The sequence below is a fragment of the Aegilops tauschii genome, chromosome 5, assembly GCF_002575655.3.
Source record: "Aegilops tauschii subsp. strangulata cultivar AL8/78 chromosome 5, Aet v6.0, whole genome shotgun sequence".
Lineage (NCBI taxonomy): Eukaryota > Viridiplantae > Streptophyta > Magnoliopsida > Poales > Poaceae > Aegilops > Aegilops tauschii.
Genome location: NC_053039.3, coordinates 375,246,351 through 375,259,946, shown reverse-complemented (window position 1 = coordinate 375,259,946; position 13,596 = coordinate 375,246,351). Strand labels below are relative to the sequence as shown.

General features: G+C 45.1%; 2 protein-coding genes across 3 annotated transcripts; both read right to left on the bottom strand.

Moving 5' to 3' along the window:
* Positions 1 to 1,650: 1,650 nt before the first annotated feature.
* Positions 1,651 to 6,121, bottom strand: LOC109733232 (dicarboxylate transporter 2.1, chloroplastic). 2 transcript variants are annotated; one of them, XM_073500426.1, is made up of 5 exons: positions 5,244 to 6,116; positions 3,635 to 3,948; positions 2,289 to 2,737; positions 1,907 to 2,035; positions 1,651 to 1,819 (listed from the first exon to the last, which is right to left on the bottom strand). In XM_073500426.1, the coding sequence occupies exons 1-4, from the start codon at positions 6,015 to 6,017 to the stop codon at positions 1,920 to 1,922; spliced, it is 1,653 nt and encodes a 550-aa protein (XP_073356527.1). In that variant the 5' UTR covers positions 6,018 to 6,116; the 3' UTR covers positions 1,651 to 1,819; positions 1,907 to 1,919. The 2 variants fall into 2 exon arrangements, with proteins under 2 accessions (XP_073356527.1, XP_020148016.3); XM_020292427.4 differs by having other exon boundaries at positions 1,651 to 2,035; positions 5,244 to 6,121.
* A 584-nt stretch (positions 6,122 to 6,705) lies between these two features.
* Positions 6,706 to 12,943, bottom strand: LOC109733234 (uncharacterized). The gene is made up of 16 exons (XM_020292429.4): positions 12,766 to 12,943; positions 12,582 to 12,633; positions 11,668 to 11,761; positions 11,029 to 11,207; positions 10,486 to 10,536; positions 9,699 to 9,755; positions 9,450 to 9,570; positions 9,169 to 9,235; positions 9,029 to 9,070; positions 8,718 to 8,823; positions 8,475 to 8,585; positions 7,884 to 7,955; positions 7,689 to 7,790; positions 7,561 to 7,607; positions 7,444 to 7,471; positions 6,706 to 7,257 (listed from the first exon to the last, which is right to left on the bottom strand). The coding sequence occupies exons 2-16, from the start codon at positions 12,597 to 12,599 to the stop codon at positions 7,099 to 7,101; spliced, it is 1,254 nt and encodes a 417-aa protein (XP_020148018.1). The 5' UTR covers positions 12,600 to 12,633; positions 12,766 to 12,943; the 3' UTR covers positions 6,706 to 7,098.
* Between the last annotated feature and the right edge of the window lie 653 nt (positions 12,944 to 13,596).

Sequence of the window (13,596 nt, the reverse complement as noted above, 5' to 3'; positions counted from 1 at the left end):
ATGGAGTATCTCATCTTTCCCGTCTTCGATAGGCGCAAAAGCGAGTTCTCTTGGTTCCGGGTGAGCCCTAGCTAGCTAGCCGGAGACTTTTCTAGGCCGGGCTGGCGACGTTACGGCTCTTGCCTGACGTGCGCCAAGGTGGTGGTGCGTTTTCCTACGTATAGCTAGGCGATGTTAGCTGACGCACAAGCCGGCAACGGCAACGGCAACTCTAGAACGTTCAGTCGCACGCAGGGGCAAAAGTAAAGGCGTTGCTGCATTGCATCAACCTTTGGCCGTTCGCTGGCATGCATCAAACCTCCCGGTGCGGAGTGTGTGTGCACCGTAGAGTCTGCCTGTGTTGTCCGGACCCGGATGGACATCAATCACGTTAACATTCACCGTGGTGGTGATCCGAGGATGGGTAAATGCGCGACGCGACAGGAGACGGGCGCACCAACAGGAGCTGACGAGGCCTTCGGGCCACGGACGACACGTAACGTGTCGGCGTGCGTGCGTGTGTGTGTGTGGGGGGGGGGGGGGGGGGGGGGGGGGGGCACCCGTCGCGTCCGTCCGTGGAGCAGCGGAGCGGAGCGGGCGCGGGGACGGGCGGGCGGGCGGGCGGGACCATCCTATCGCTGCCTTTTGAGTTGGTTACGATCAGGTGGTCCAGTGGCCGCCGGAGCTGGACCATGCTTGCGCGCATACGGCCGGCCCGGCTGAGCTGAGCTGAGCTTACCTTCGCGGCCGTCTAGAACAGTGCGACGTACGTACGCACTGTGCGCGCCGGACGGGATGGAACGTGGGCGCGGCGCGGCGGGTTCATGGCGGGGCTTTCGGTTGCGCCCGGGCGAAGCTGTTGGCGGTGCAGCAGTAGCACGGAGAGTTCCGTCTCCAGTTGGTGAAGTGCGCACTGACGGCGACGGGTCGCACGTAGGTAGGTAGATGTGTAGATTGGCATGTGTGGTGTAGGTCCGAAACGGCATGGTATTTTGTAGATGCTGGTGTACAGTGGTACTGGTGCTCCGCTGCGCTCCACACGCATCGTACATGCGCTCTTTTTTCTTTCCTTAACTTAAGCATGTTTATGTCAGTGCTCCTTTTTTCTTCCCTTAACTTAAGCATGTTTATGTCAGTGCCAAGTTCAACCAAGAGAACCTTACGTCCGGTTGAGCGACAGTTATTTACGGACGGAGGAAGTAGTTTTTACAGCAGATGTTGGAGGAAGGCCCAATGAAATTTGTTGTGGATCTTCTTTGCCGCAAATTACTTTAGCTTGTGCATGGATGGACATCGCAGTTCGTGACATTCGCTTGATGCAATTGTGTGATTTTTCCTTTTGGGTGTGTGTGCATGACACAGGGGTGGAAGATCAACAAAATTGTTCCTTCGGTAAAGATGCGCTTCATATCGTGTCCAGGTTAATATTTGCTGCAGGTGCTAGCTGCACATTTGTTTTTGTTTTTGCACATGTTGCCCTGAATTACTACTTGGAGCGCTTCGATTCCTCACTCAGATAATACTACTCCCTTTGTTCACTTTTGTAAGACGTTTAAGACAGCTGAAATTGAACTGTTTTAGATGCTGCCTTAAATGTCTAAAAGGTCTTACAAAAGTGAACGAGAGGGAGTAGTATTTTGGGGAGGAAAAGATGCATGTAAAAATTGCAAGTTTAAAAATAAAACAGTGCTCTAACAATAGAGAATACTGTAACAAGATTGACATATTTTGGCACCAAACTGTTCAGCTCTGTCTACATTTCCGAGAGATAAAATGGGGAACTGTACAAGATGGAGAGGAAATGACCGAAGGCTTGACACAGATAATCTGTTATATTTCCCTATCATCAACAGACCACCAAAGGAAGATCATTCCGGAACCATGGACAGTTCAGTGAGTTCCAAAAGGAGAGATTTGGTCGACTTACAGTGCAGCTACTGTCAATAGAGCCCCAGAAATTTCCACCAAAAGGTGCCAACAACTCCCCATATCAAAGCATTAATCAGGGCTGTTACAAAGCCCAGCCTGAATATGTCTGGAAGCTCCAGGTACCCCGCTGCGGAACGAAAGCAACAGGTTACTGACCATGTGAGCTAATCAATATCAGCAGTCTTACTGTTTTAGCATGATATATAGATATATAAAGACAATCGATACAACATAAACTAAACTAACTGTTTTTCTCATTCTACATGTTTATTTGCGATATTTTTCTTTTTGCCTTTTCCGTCCTGTATGTCCATCTACAGCCACATGCAAATGCAGGGAAATTCCATTTGAAAATACAGAAACAAAATGAATCTGCATACCTCCGAAATATACCGCAGCTTGCCCACTGCTATAGTGTGTTAGTGCGCCAAACAGATTTGTGTTGAATGCCAAAGCAAGTGCGGACAGCACACCAGGAACACCAGCTGCTACATGCATAGCCAGAAACGCAGAGTATAGAGCTCCAACATGCCCCGTTTGACTCGCAAATAGATAGTGAACCAAGAAGTAGGAGGCCTCAAGAACAACAAAAGCTGCAGGCCAACTCAATGAGAAAGATTCAAGCAGCTTGGCGACAGAAGTTGACATCCACGACACAATTCCAAGGTCTGTTAGCTGTCCGGCCATCGCAACTAGAACTGCAAACCAGGAGAGTGTATCCCATGCTGACTTCTCACTCAAGCAATCATCCCAGTCTAGCACACCAAGCAGGAGAAGAATAGAGAGCCCAAGCATTGCAGCAACAACACTAGATACACCAATAGCGTCCCTGCGCAGATATTGTGAAATGGATTATGCAGTGAGACATCATGACCAATAGTCCAATTCAGACAATATGTGATGCAGAGCAATTTAGGGCACAAGGCATAATATCTTGTACTCCATCTGTTCCTAAATATAAGTCGTTGGGGGAGTACCCTCCCCCAACGACTTATATTTAGGAATGGAGGGAGTAAATGGTATTCTGATGCTCTGTCTGATTCATGGTTCTGGTCATCAGATATATCGTATTTTTATAACATACTAAAGGGAACTAAAAATAAACAACCAGAATAAGGTGGCGTTTGAAATGAACATGTAGAACTGGGAGTAGGATTAGGAGCAGAAATGGGATATACTGAGTTGGTTTTGGGACTGAGATACAAGTTTTAACTTCAAATATACAAAGGCAGTTATCGCATTGGCTTCGATTCATCCTCCAGATTAAATGTTGTTTCAGTGCAAACATCTTGAACAATGAATAAGTAATTCCAGACTTAATAAGATTATAAACATATAGCTGAATTTGTTATCAATATCGGTGAACTGTTTTAAATTCCAGACTTCAGATTACAAACATATAGCTGAATTTGTTATCAATATCGGTGAACAGTTTTAAATTAATTCATAAACTGAAATAAAGTACGATTATTCCAGTCGTACTTGACTAGGCGCCTATCAATTAAACACAATTTCTTTCTGAAGCAAGAGTTCCCCACAATTTCCCGTCAATTAAACAGTATATCACATTGATAGATCAATGTAGTCAATTTAGAGGAAGCACTAACCTATGAAAATCTCAATCAACAGTGCAAACTAAAAACAGCATAGTAAAAGACACCACAAGCCGCATGACATACTACAGGTCAATATTATGGGGCACTTTATTGCTAACATAGAAGCTTACCCAAAAACCCATAATGACACTGCAAGAATCATTGTACCAATCATAACCCACTCATTCTTGGTCACTGGGCCCATGCGCTTCAGCTTCTCTGCAGCTAAAGCTGGGGCCTCAGGTGTGTCCTTTATTTCAGGGGGGAAGATTTTATATAGCAAGTATGGTGTTGCTAGCAGAGACACAATAGCTGGCAAACTAGCAGCCTGGAACCATGACACCCATGGATTCGCAACTATGATACCAAGCTCCTCTGCTAGCTTCAAGCATAACAGATTTTGTGCTGCAGCAGTCAGGAAGAGAGCACTTGAGTTACTACCTGCCTGCCAAGAAACAAAAGAGCATAATAGTTATGTTTTTTCGAGTCGCCATAATAGTTCTGTTGTAAGAAATGCTGGATGAATTTAATTAGCCAGTCATGTATGAACTTTATTAGAGTTGAAACTGCACATACCATGGAAGTTCAAGAGCATCACTGTTGTTTACAACAAATTAAGGCTAGGCCAGTAGATAAAACAGCTTTAACGTCACTCTTGCACTGTTACTTGTAGGTTGGGTTTTGTTTAGTTAAGATAGCATTCAAGCAAGAAGCAAAATCTTTATAGTTGAGTAGCTTTCCTGCTAGGATAGTTAACTTTGAGCACAACAGTTTTAAGAAATCATCAGTATACTTTCCATTTAGGATGGTTGGCATTGGTTTTATAATGAAAGCACTCTTTCTTCCTAACACCTCCATCTATTTCCTACATCAGTGATCTCATGGTCATCATTCTCCATGCACGAAATGTTACCATCATTATCCAGTAAAACAAATACTCCGTACTTACAATTTAAACCTGTAAATAGGCTCTAGACGAAAATTAGACTAAAATGGCTGGCCTGGGTCTTACAGTTGATCAGATTGATTCGTACCTCCCAGTGGCTTACCTTAGTAAACCCTACGATATGGACGAAGCTTAGGTTTCATATTTCAACCATGCCTGTTGTGTTTAACTGTTTGTCACTTTTTATTTCCAGATAAGTTTTCTTCAGTTCAACTTCACCAATTTACTGAATAATGTTGTCAGGAATCAGGAATCAGGTGAACAATGCACTACTCTAGTTTCGCCATAGAATCCTCCAACTGATAGGATACTTCCTTTAGAAAGGCTGTTGAGAAATCACGAAACTGAAATACACAAAATAACACACTGACATGCTAGAGCTCCAAAATTAATTTCAGCACTGGGGGGTGTACACTAAATAAATTCTGACCAAGCAAGCATCGATTTGACGCATATAGAATTACAGGTTCTTGCACTAATTGCGCCTAGGAAAATCATGCTAACACCCCACATCTCCCAATCAGTAACAAAGAAATGTTGCACCACCTTCAACCTGTGCAGAGCACCGCTCCACAAGAGGTTAATATAATCAAGGTAACACGATCGGCAGTTGAGCACTGAACCCTTCAAGAGTTCAAGTGTTGTGACAATTAGCAACTGAGCGTCTGGCGCATTCATTTGTTAGAATCCTATGGTGGCAGGATTGTATGATCGATCTATTCTATGGCCAAATTACCAGCCACCAGGTTCATCAAACCAGCGTTGAATAATGAAAATTAATTTACACCACTTACCTGGAACTGGGTCATCACAAGATATGACCCGAGCTTCCGCGACGACGGGTCGTTAGGCTTGCTGCCCGCGGAGAGCGAGAGCGACTTGATGATAGGCAGGAAGACGCCCCCGGCCCTGGCGGTGGTGCTGGGCATGGCCGGCGCGATGCACGCCTCGCTGACGGTGAGCCCGTAGGAGAGCCCCAGCGTGCTGCCCCCGAGCCACTTGATGAAGTAGGTGGCGATGCGGTCGCCGAGGCCGGTCTTGACGAAGCCTCGCGCGAAGAAGAAGGAGATGACGATGAGCCAGATGACCTCGTTGGTGAAGGCGGAGAAGGCGGTCTCGAAGGGGAGCGTCCGCGTGGCCACGGCGGTGGTGAGGCCGAGGAAGGCCCAGGCGCCCACGGGGAGCGGGCCCAGCACGAGCCCCGCGATGGTGGAGAGGAAGATGGAGAGCAGCTGCCACGCCTGCAGGGTCACCTCGGCGGGCCGCGGCGCGAGGAAGCGCACGGCGAGGCCGGCCGCCAGGGAGACGACGAGCGGGACGAGCTTGGCGCCGGCCGGTTCAGCGCTGGCCTCCGCGTCGGGGTCAGGGCCGGATTCGGGGCCGGGCGTTTGGGAGGCGAGGAGGTGCCGCGCGTGGCGGCGAGGGGCGGGGGAGAGCAGGCGATGCCGCGAAGAGAGGGGGCGGGATGCGAGCGGGAGGGGGAGGTGGAGCTGGCGTCGGCGGAGATGGTTCGGGGCGCCGACGAGCAGAGGCGGGCGGTGCGAGACGGCGACCCGGAGGCGCTCCATCGGCGCCGGCGGCGGGAGGACGGGGGCGGAGCGGTCCAGGAGCAGAGGCGGGCGGTGGTTTCAGAATTCAGTCCCCGGAGATCGACTTGTAATGGCTGCTTTTTGAAATAATCATTTTTAGCCTAGATACTAACGGCGGAATCTGCGAAACTAACGCCTTGATGATTTCACCCACTGACATGTGTGGTCATGTGCTGGGCGTCCGGGATGGACCCACCTGGCAGCGGCCGAAGGAGTAGCGCTGTGTCGCCCACGTTTTTGCCGGGAGATACTAGGGCTCGGCGTGGGGACCAGTCGCAGTCACCGGAATCTGTGTTGGTGCTCACCTGTGTGGTGCGGCTGAGCTGAGCAGCCTCGTCACCGGTGGTGGATCCCGCGAGGCATCGCGTTTTGACGGGAAGCGACGGTCAACAAGGGGTCGACACGTGGCGCCAGTAGATTCTGGTTGCCAGCCCCGTCTGCCGTTCGATGAGGATTGGACGATCCAGATGACCAGCCAGGTCATTTTCCTGAAAGATCGCACACATTTCCCACGCGACATTTTCCATGCCATGAAACCGGCAGCGTCGCGGGACCACCTGCCAGTGGACCACCTGCAAACACTAAGCATTGCAAAGAATTCCACGAAATACACATTCAAGCCAACAAAGAGTGTGATGAAGACCAGAGTTTGGACAAAAAGAGCGTGTGAAGACTGGAGAAGCCATATAATATATAATCAGTGAAACAAAATGACCTGCATCGCAGCAACAATTTTCGTGAGTATAAATAATGATGCTGTTACAACTTTCCGTGGATTGTCCTTGCAGCAAAACCATTTGCAACAGCTTGCAAACAATCAATGGCAGATACTATAACACCTTGGAGACTATCAAAACCTATGGGCGGCTAGCTTCAGCATACTGTTGGAAAATTCTATGCTGAAGCAGTGGATGAGAGTCAGGCCTACAGTCTATGACCCAAAAAAAACCTCGTGAAAACGCGTCATGTTAAGTATGAGGGATCACTTCCACGTGACAACCCTTCCCTATCGTCAATCCGTACCGTGGTATCCATAATGAATGCTCCCAAGCGTTCGGCGTCAGGGGCATCTGGTCGGCGGGCAGAACTCCGATATGTCGACGCCAGCAGCCTCCATTGCGTCATGCTGGCAGTTGGTCGGGGTGCAGCACTCCGATATGTCGATGCCGGCGACCTCCATTGCATTGTGAACCCACTTTGGCACGTCACCCTTTGGGAACTGCCATCATCATGATTTTAGTGTTTAGAGGTAACACAAACTACTAAGAAAGATAATAACAAGACAAGAATATGGTTTTAGCTCTGTAGATGATTGGGTGGCGATGGTATAAGGAGGCAGTTTGTTGCTCAGCTATTTTTTGTTCAATCATATATGATAGAACAGAGATTGCAGAGCAAGACAAACCTGCACCCTCAAGAATCCTCTCACGAATCTGCAAACATGGCAGCAGAATTTCGTTATTTAACAGCACACAATTTAACTGAATAATCAGGCAGATTTATGTCGAATGAGACAACATACTCTGGAAATCGCCCTTCAAGAATCGACATGTGGAGATCTCTACTTAACTGAAACAGAAATGAGAGTGATCAAACAATAGCCAACTGTGCTCAAAATGAACAACTCAGCCAAAAAAAATGACAGGATACCCGCGCCATAAATGATAAATTGTGATATGACAGCAGTTGAGAACCCATAGGATCTTTCGTGACCAGACAATGCAAGTATGCACGGGTATAGTTTTTGCAGACCTGAACAACAAGACAACCATGTTACAGAACTCCAAAGATTGTAATTATATCAATCAGTTTACCACTTTGTTCCTAGTGTTGTTGAAGCCATACCATACATGGACAGGAAGGATCAATGGGCCGTTCGTCAGTTGCCATTGCATTTTGTTTCAACTTCAGAACACCCTAAGATGATGCAGAAAAAAAGAAGTTCAATAAATCATCAACGGGAATTAAAGTTAAAGGAACTAGATTAGCACCAACTTAGAAATTAAGACTATCTTAACATAAGCTTAAAGCCTAAACCTGCTATAAATGTGCCTGCTTCTACAACAAGCACAGTTAATTTAGACAGTATACCCAACAAGCATAAATGCCAGGGTCCCCATTGCAACACCATCAAATGGTTTATCAGCAAGTCCAGCTTATGGGGTTTCTAGAAGAAACAATATCCCCTCCCATTCACTCACACGGACACACCTCTCATGTGAGTTCGCTACAGTAATGCTGAGTGAGGAAAGCACAGAGGATGTGATCTCAGAATTTCGAATGGACTATGGTTGCATATGTTACTGTTCTTACCCATATCAGGCTAATGTAAGATAAGTTCTTTGAATGCCAAAAGACTGAAATATATCAGTGCTACAATAAAATGCTTCACCCAGCTTGAATTGCATAGGGCTGTCAGGGACAGAATTTTCCTACCTCAGGCACAAGTGCGCTCCCAAAGCGAGCAGTGCGTGTTGGATAGACACAGTCATACATATCTGCACCCAAAGCACTGCATACTACAATATCAAGTGGATAACCAACACCCTGCATATCAGAAAAACAGCAACCGTTAACCAAACAAGTTCTGCGTGCTGCGTTGTTGAAAGCTGAAACAAGGGTGAATCGTATCAAGCACAATCGGCTTAACATGAGCAATTTGACAAGTTTATAACTTACCATAACATATCGTGGTTTATCTTCAGGCAACCCAGCGGTGCACTGGGCAACAACACGCCAAAACGAGTCTTTATCTTCACCACCTGCAAGACCACCAATGGCATATCTAGCAACAAGAAATTCAAAGTTTGAGCCACTGAACTCTTGAATTGCAGGGAGTCGTGGAAAATACAAAAAAAACATATAAAAAATGATTAACTTTTCAAGTATGTGACAGATGTTGGAGATCATGGGAAAACGAAAAAGATCTTTTGGCTGCATATAAGAAAATTGTGCATGGAATTTATGGGTGAATATTTAGTCTGACATACCCGGGAAGGTTCCTCTCAACCAAGCCCCTCACGCAAATATCTCTGGAATTACAAGAGTTGCAAAGTAACTTATCAAACTGCATTGATTGCATGAATGCGTACCTTTCATGCATGTACTACAAGAAGCCATATAAACTAACCTCAGAACCGGATCTAATCCTCCTTGCACAATCCCAAATAAGTTTTGAACATCAGGTTTCTTGTGAGCTACATGTAACATTGGAAGAAAAAAAATACCAGACTCTAGTTAACCATGCTTATCGCAGTTTCAACTGGTCTTCAATACATCTTAAAGCCATAGGATAAGTAGAGGCAGTGAGTGACATGATGCTGAGCTTTAACTTGAAGATGGGAAATAGTTGATTACAAAAACCAGATGAGTATACAATTTGGCCAAGAGTCACAAGACTAATAACCATACCAGCTATGCACCTATCAATCCAACGAAGGGTACGATACATAGCTTCCTCTATCCTCGGGCCGGTAATTGTTGTCTTAACAACATCGTCAAGAGCCATGATTATATCAGCTCCAATGTTGTTCTGCATTCATGTCCCAGAAATATGAAGGACGGGCACACAAGTGTTAAGGTGTAAAATCAGGATTTTTTGATAGCAGAAGTCTAGTTCACAGTGACTCAACGAAAAAGTTCGTCACGGAAAGGACATACCTGAATATTGATTGATTCCTCAGGCGTCAAGAGCATGGGTTTCCCATCAACAGGTGACTGTAGATTGTACACAGAAGAATAATAAAATTAGAGAATGTTCAAAACGGAAAGCAGTTCTCTGCAGCAGTAAAGTTTATTCAGGGACCGAGAGAAACAAGTAAAAATGCATCATGAAATGCAGGGGAAATTCATTTCCACAAAGAAAGCTAAAGAAACTTTCTGCTTTCAGCATCAACATGAAAATCAACATAGTAGATGGACTAGAAAAAGGATAGCATTAGACATTGTACACGATGACAAAATGCGGCAACATGACACTTGATTATTCATTATTCAATATCTGCCAACTAACAATACCATCAGTTAATTGTACATCAGTCTCACAGGACCACTTGGATTTCTATTCACCTTGTCATATTGAAAATTACAGTTGCACAATTGAAAATAACAAGATTACATGGGAAAATGAAAATACAATTCAGAAAATAAAATGTACTATATAGGAAGACATTTAAATAATAACAATTCAGCTTTACGATGAAAAAGTAAAATCTTAATACTTGCCAGCCCTAAAACAACCTGAACCTGCCTAATTATTTTGTTACCATATGATAACAAATATGGGCATTATTTCAACGAACCAAGAATCAAAAACAGTGCCCTACCCTAATATATACCCTAATTTAATCTGACTATAGGATATTCATGTTACAAAAGTAAGAAACCAAATTGAAGTTGTGTTTATGAAGAACAAGTGTATGAGATAGTAGGTAGCTGTAAAGGGTACCTGAAATGTAACTCCTTCCTCAGTAATGTCAGCCAAATGCAGCAAAGAAACCTAAAACCATGTTGACAAATTAATAACATTTCAGAAGCAAACCTAAATAATTGAAAGGGGCGCTAAGATAAATAAGTGATCATGCCAATGGTAATATTCCAACAAACGCTGGCTCTCCACTTTTGAATAGATATTTGACTGGAACCATGCTAATGTAAAGATCACAGATGGAACTCAGCAGGCCATTTAATATCTAGCAAACAACTACATGTTTCAAATTTTGCTCAAAAGTGGAACCAAGATTTGATGTGTAGAGCAACTAATTGCTGGTAGAACCAAACAGAAATATTAGCCATCGCATATCATTAAGCCACTGCCAGAAATCAACAATTATCACACACGATTTAAAGTAGAGTACAGTAAGATTCATGTACAATGGAAATGACAGATGTTATTTAGTATTGACTTAGCTGAGTTAGTTCTACAAGTTCAAATAGTGAATTAGAACACTTAATGTGAAAGGATAAATAGATAATAATGATTTGGAGCAACCATTTGGAAACCACCAGAGTCAGTCAGCAATGCCCTTTTCCAATTCATAAACTTGTGAAGGCCACCCAAGTCATCAATAAGTTGAGAGCCAGGACGAAGTTCAAGGTGGTAGGTATTTCCAAGAATAATCTGACAACCTATAGTCTCTAACTGGTCTGTAGTCAAGCCTTTTATTGTACCTGGGCAAAAGAAAAAGGAAAAAGAAAGAGGAATGAAACAAGAATAATTGTGAGATGCAAGAATCACACACATCATTCGACAAATTTATGTCACATCCAAAATCTCTTAATCACAGTATGAAACTGAACTAGTTCAATGGAAACAAGTACAGCCAAGCTGGGTTAACCGAGAATAGTAACTAATTATTGAAGTCGATATTTGCTTTAGTGAAGATTGGAGAGTTAAGACATAGAAACTAATAATTTCTGATTTTCCATGAATAAGGCAATGCTAGAACATTATTCATCAGCACATGTATAAAACCGACATTATCCATTCAAGTCACCTCTAATTGCTCGTATGATCTCAGTTATACAGTACAAAAAAACAGCAAGTTCATATTTTACACAAGAAAAGGTTCCATTTCAGACTGAACTAGCATATGGCAGAGAAATGGTACGAGATCCAAAAATATAATACCTTGGGTACCAACAGGCATAAAAAGTGGCGTTTGACAAGTAAAGTGTGGCAGAGTTAACCGAGCTGCGCGAGCACGATTAAATCTTCCTAACACCTGCAAGCAGAAAACAAAATAATTTTCACCCCAGATTCATATTTATGGTCAATGCTTCATCTTTAAACAAACTTTGATATTTATGTTCCTGATTGCTAGAACTTAGGTTCGATCAGCCACCCTCCATGATTTTGTTCAACAGAGGTAATGAGGTTTGACAGGCAGCAATATGAGCTGGCAGTGGTGCCACTACCACTGTACCATCTCTCTGTCTGAGAGCATGTACCACGTGGAGCCACTTCTCAAACTATTTCCCTTATTCTTTTTCTTATTATATGGAGGTATGGACCACTATAAGACTATAAGCCTCTCAAGAGTAGGAGTAATAAAGAAAGAAAACATGAAGATTTTACCTTAACAAAGGCACCAAATACAGTACCAGGTAAAGACAATATGTAACTCTGAAAAACACGTGCCTAGGGCAGTAGGTGCATTAACTCTGGAGTGCTAGTCAGTAGGAGTACTACTGTATTACTAGTCAATAATGATTCGGTGTTAAGATAAAACAGTATTAGCCTAATTGGGAGTCTGTGGTTGCAGAAAATAATCTGGATCAATTTTATGTAGAACACGACATTGCATCGCATCCAGACGTCATATTAATTTATCAGCTAGAGTACGGAAGCGGTACAATCTTATCTACTTCGTCACCACTAACTTCTTCAGCTAAACTCCAATTTGCGCAGACCGAACAAAGAAACCGCCGGACTTGCTTCTCATCTCAATCTCAGGAATCAAATGGCACCGACCAAACTACAGAACATGAAATCTCGAAGAGAAAGCGAAGCACATGTTATTATCCATTAAAACTTGGACCGACCTCGAACCGGAGCGCCATGGATGGAGGAGAGGTCGAAAAACGGAGCCGGAACCTGCGCCACCAGCATTCTCAGTTAGCTCGGGAGACGAACTCGAGGGCGCGAATACCGCAGGGGAGGTACTTCTCTTTTGGCGCGAAACAGAGCGTCGAACGCGAACCGGCGGAGGAATCCGGCAAAACTAACCTGAGCTGAGAGGTTAGGGCGGAGGCGGCGGGGGGGGGGAGGAAGCCCTAGACTGATTCGGCTCCTTCCAAATGGAAAGGGAAGGCTCCGTGGCGGCGGCCGGCGGAAGCCTAGAACTCGTTTAAAATAGAAGGACGGGATGTTAGACGGGGCACCCTGTCGTTCTCGCTGCCGTGTCGCGCTACAGAAGGGCTCCGTTCTCATTACAGCGGTCCTAGGCCATAGGGGCTTCTGCCATGACCATTCTGACACCAAAGCCCATGATTATGCTTTCGGGCTTCAACCGTCGCAGCCCAAGGTTGACTCCCGTTGCAGCCCATGATGGATCATGTCATTTCAAATCGAGTAGTCCACTTAGCCTCAAATATGCGTACACGTATCTTATCCCCTAGCTAGGGTTTTCTTCTCCCGGTGGCGATCTCATGCTGCCGTTGAGTATTCACCTTCCCTCATCCGATCTCTCCTGTAGGGCGGATCCGGGCCGATCACGGGGTGATCTTAGTATCACTTCCCAGCCTTGTGTTCACCTCCCTGTAGGGAACGGAGAGCTAGGGTTAGTTCTCAAGGCCCGATCGTTTTCTATCACGGGCTGGGGTTCAAGTGTTTGCGGCGATGGGATCAAGGACCAACGAGGCTTCGAGTTCCAGTTCCGCGTCAGATGTGGAGAAGATGTTGGCTGAGTTGGGGCTCCGCGAGGAAGACCTTGATGATGTCGTCTTTGACGAAAAGGACGCACCACCGGAGGCAGCTAGGTGGATGGCGGTGGCTAGAGTTCACATAGACAAGCCATACATGTTGGGGAACGTAGTATTTAAAAAAAATCCTACGAGC

What these genes read in the sequence shown, in the direction of transcription:
- LOC109733232 (XM_020292427.4), bottom strand. Translation starts at nt 6,017, where the DNA reads ATGGAGCGCCTCCGGGTCGCCGTCTCGCACCGCCCGCCTCTGCTCGTC. An exon ending in TTGTGATGACCCAGTTCCAG is followed by an intron (nt 3,949 to 5,243) that starts GTAAGTGGTGTA and finishes GTTTCTTGGCAG; the next exon opens with GCAGGTAGTAACTCAAGTGC. An exon ending in GTGTCATTATGGGTTTTTGG is followed by an intron (nt 2,738 to 3,634) that starts GTAAGCTTCTAT and finishes ATATCTGCGCAG; the next exon opens with GGACGCTATTGGTGTATCTA.
- LOC109733234 (XM_020292429.4), bottom strand. An exon ending in TATGCCTGTTGGTACCCAAG is followed by an intron (nt 11,208 to 11,667) that starts GTATTATATTTT and finishes TCTTTTGCCCAG; the next exon opens with GTACAATAAAAGGCTTGACT. An exon ending in AGGAATCAATCAATATTCAG is followed by an intron (nt 9,571 to 9,698) that starts GTATGTCCTTTC and finishes ACATGAATGCAG; the next exon opens with AACAACATTGGAGCTGATAT.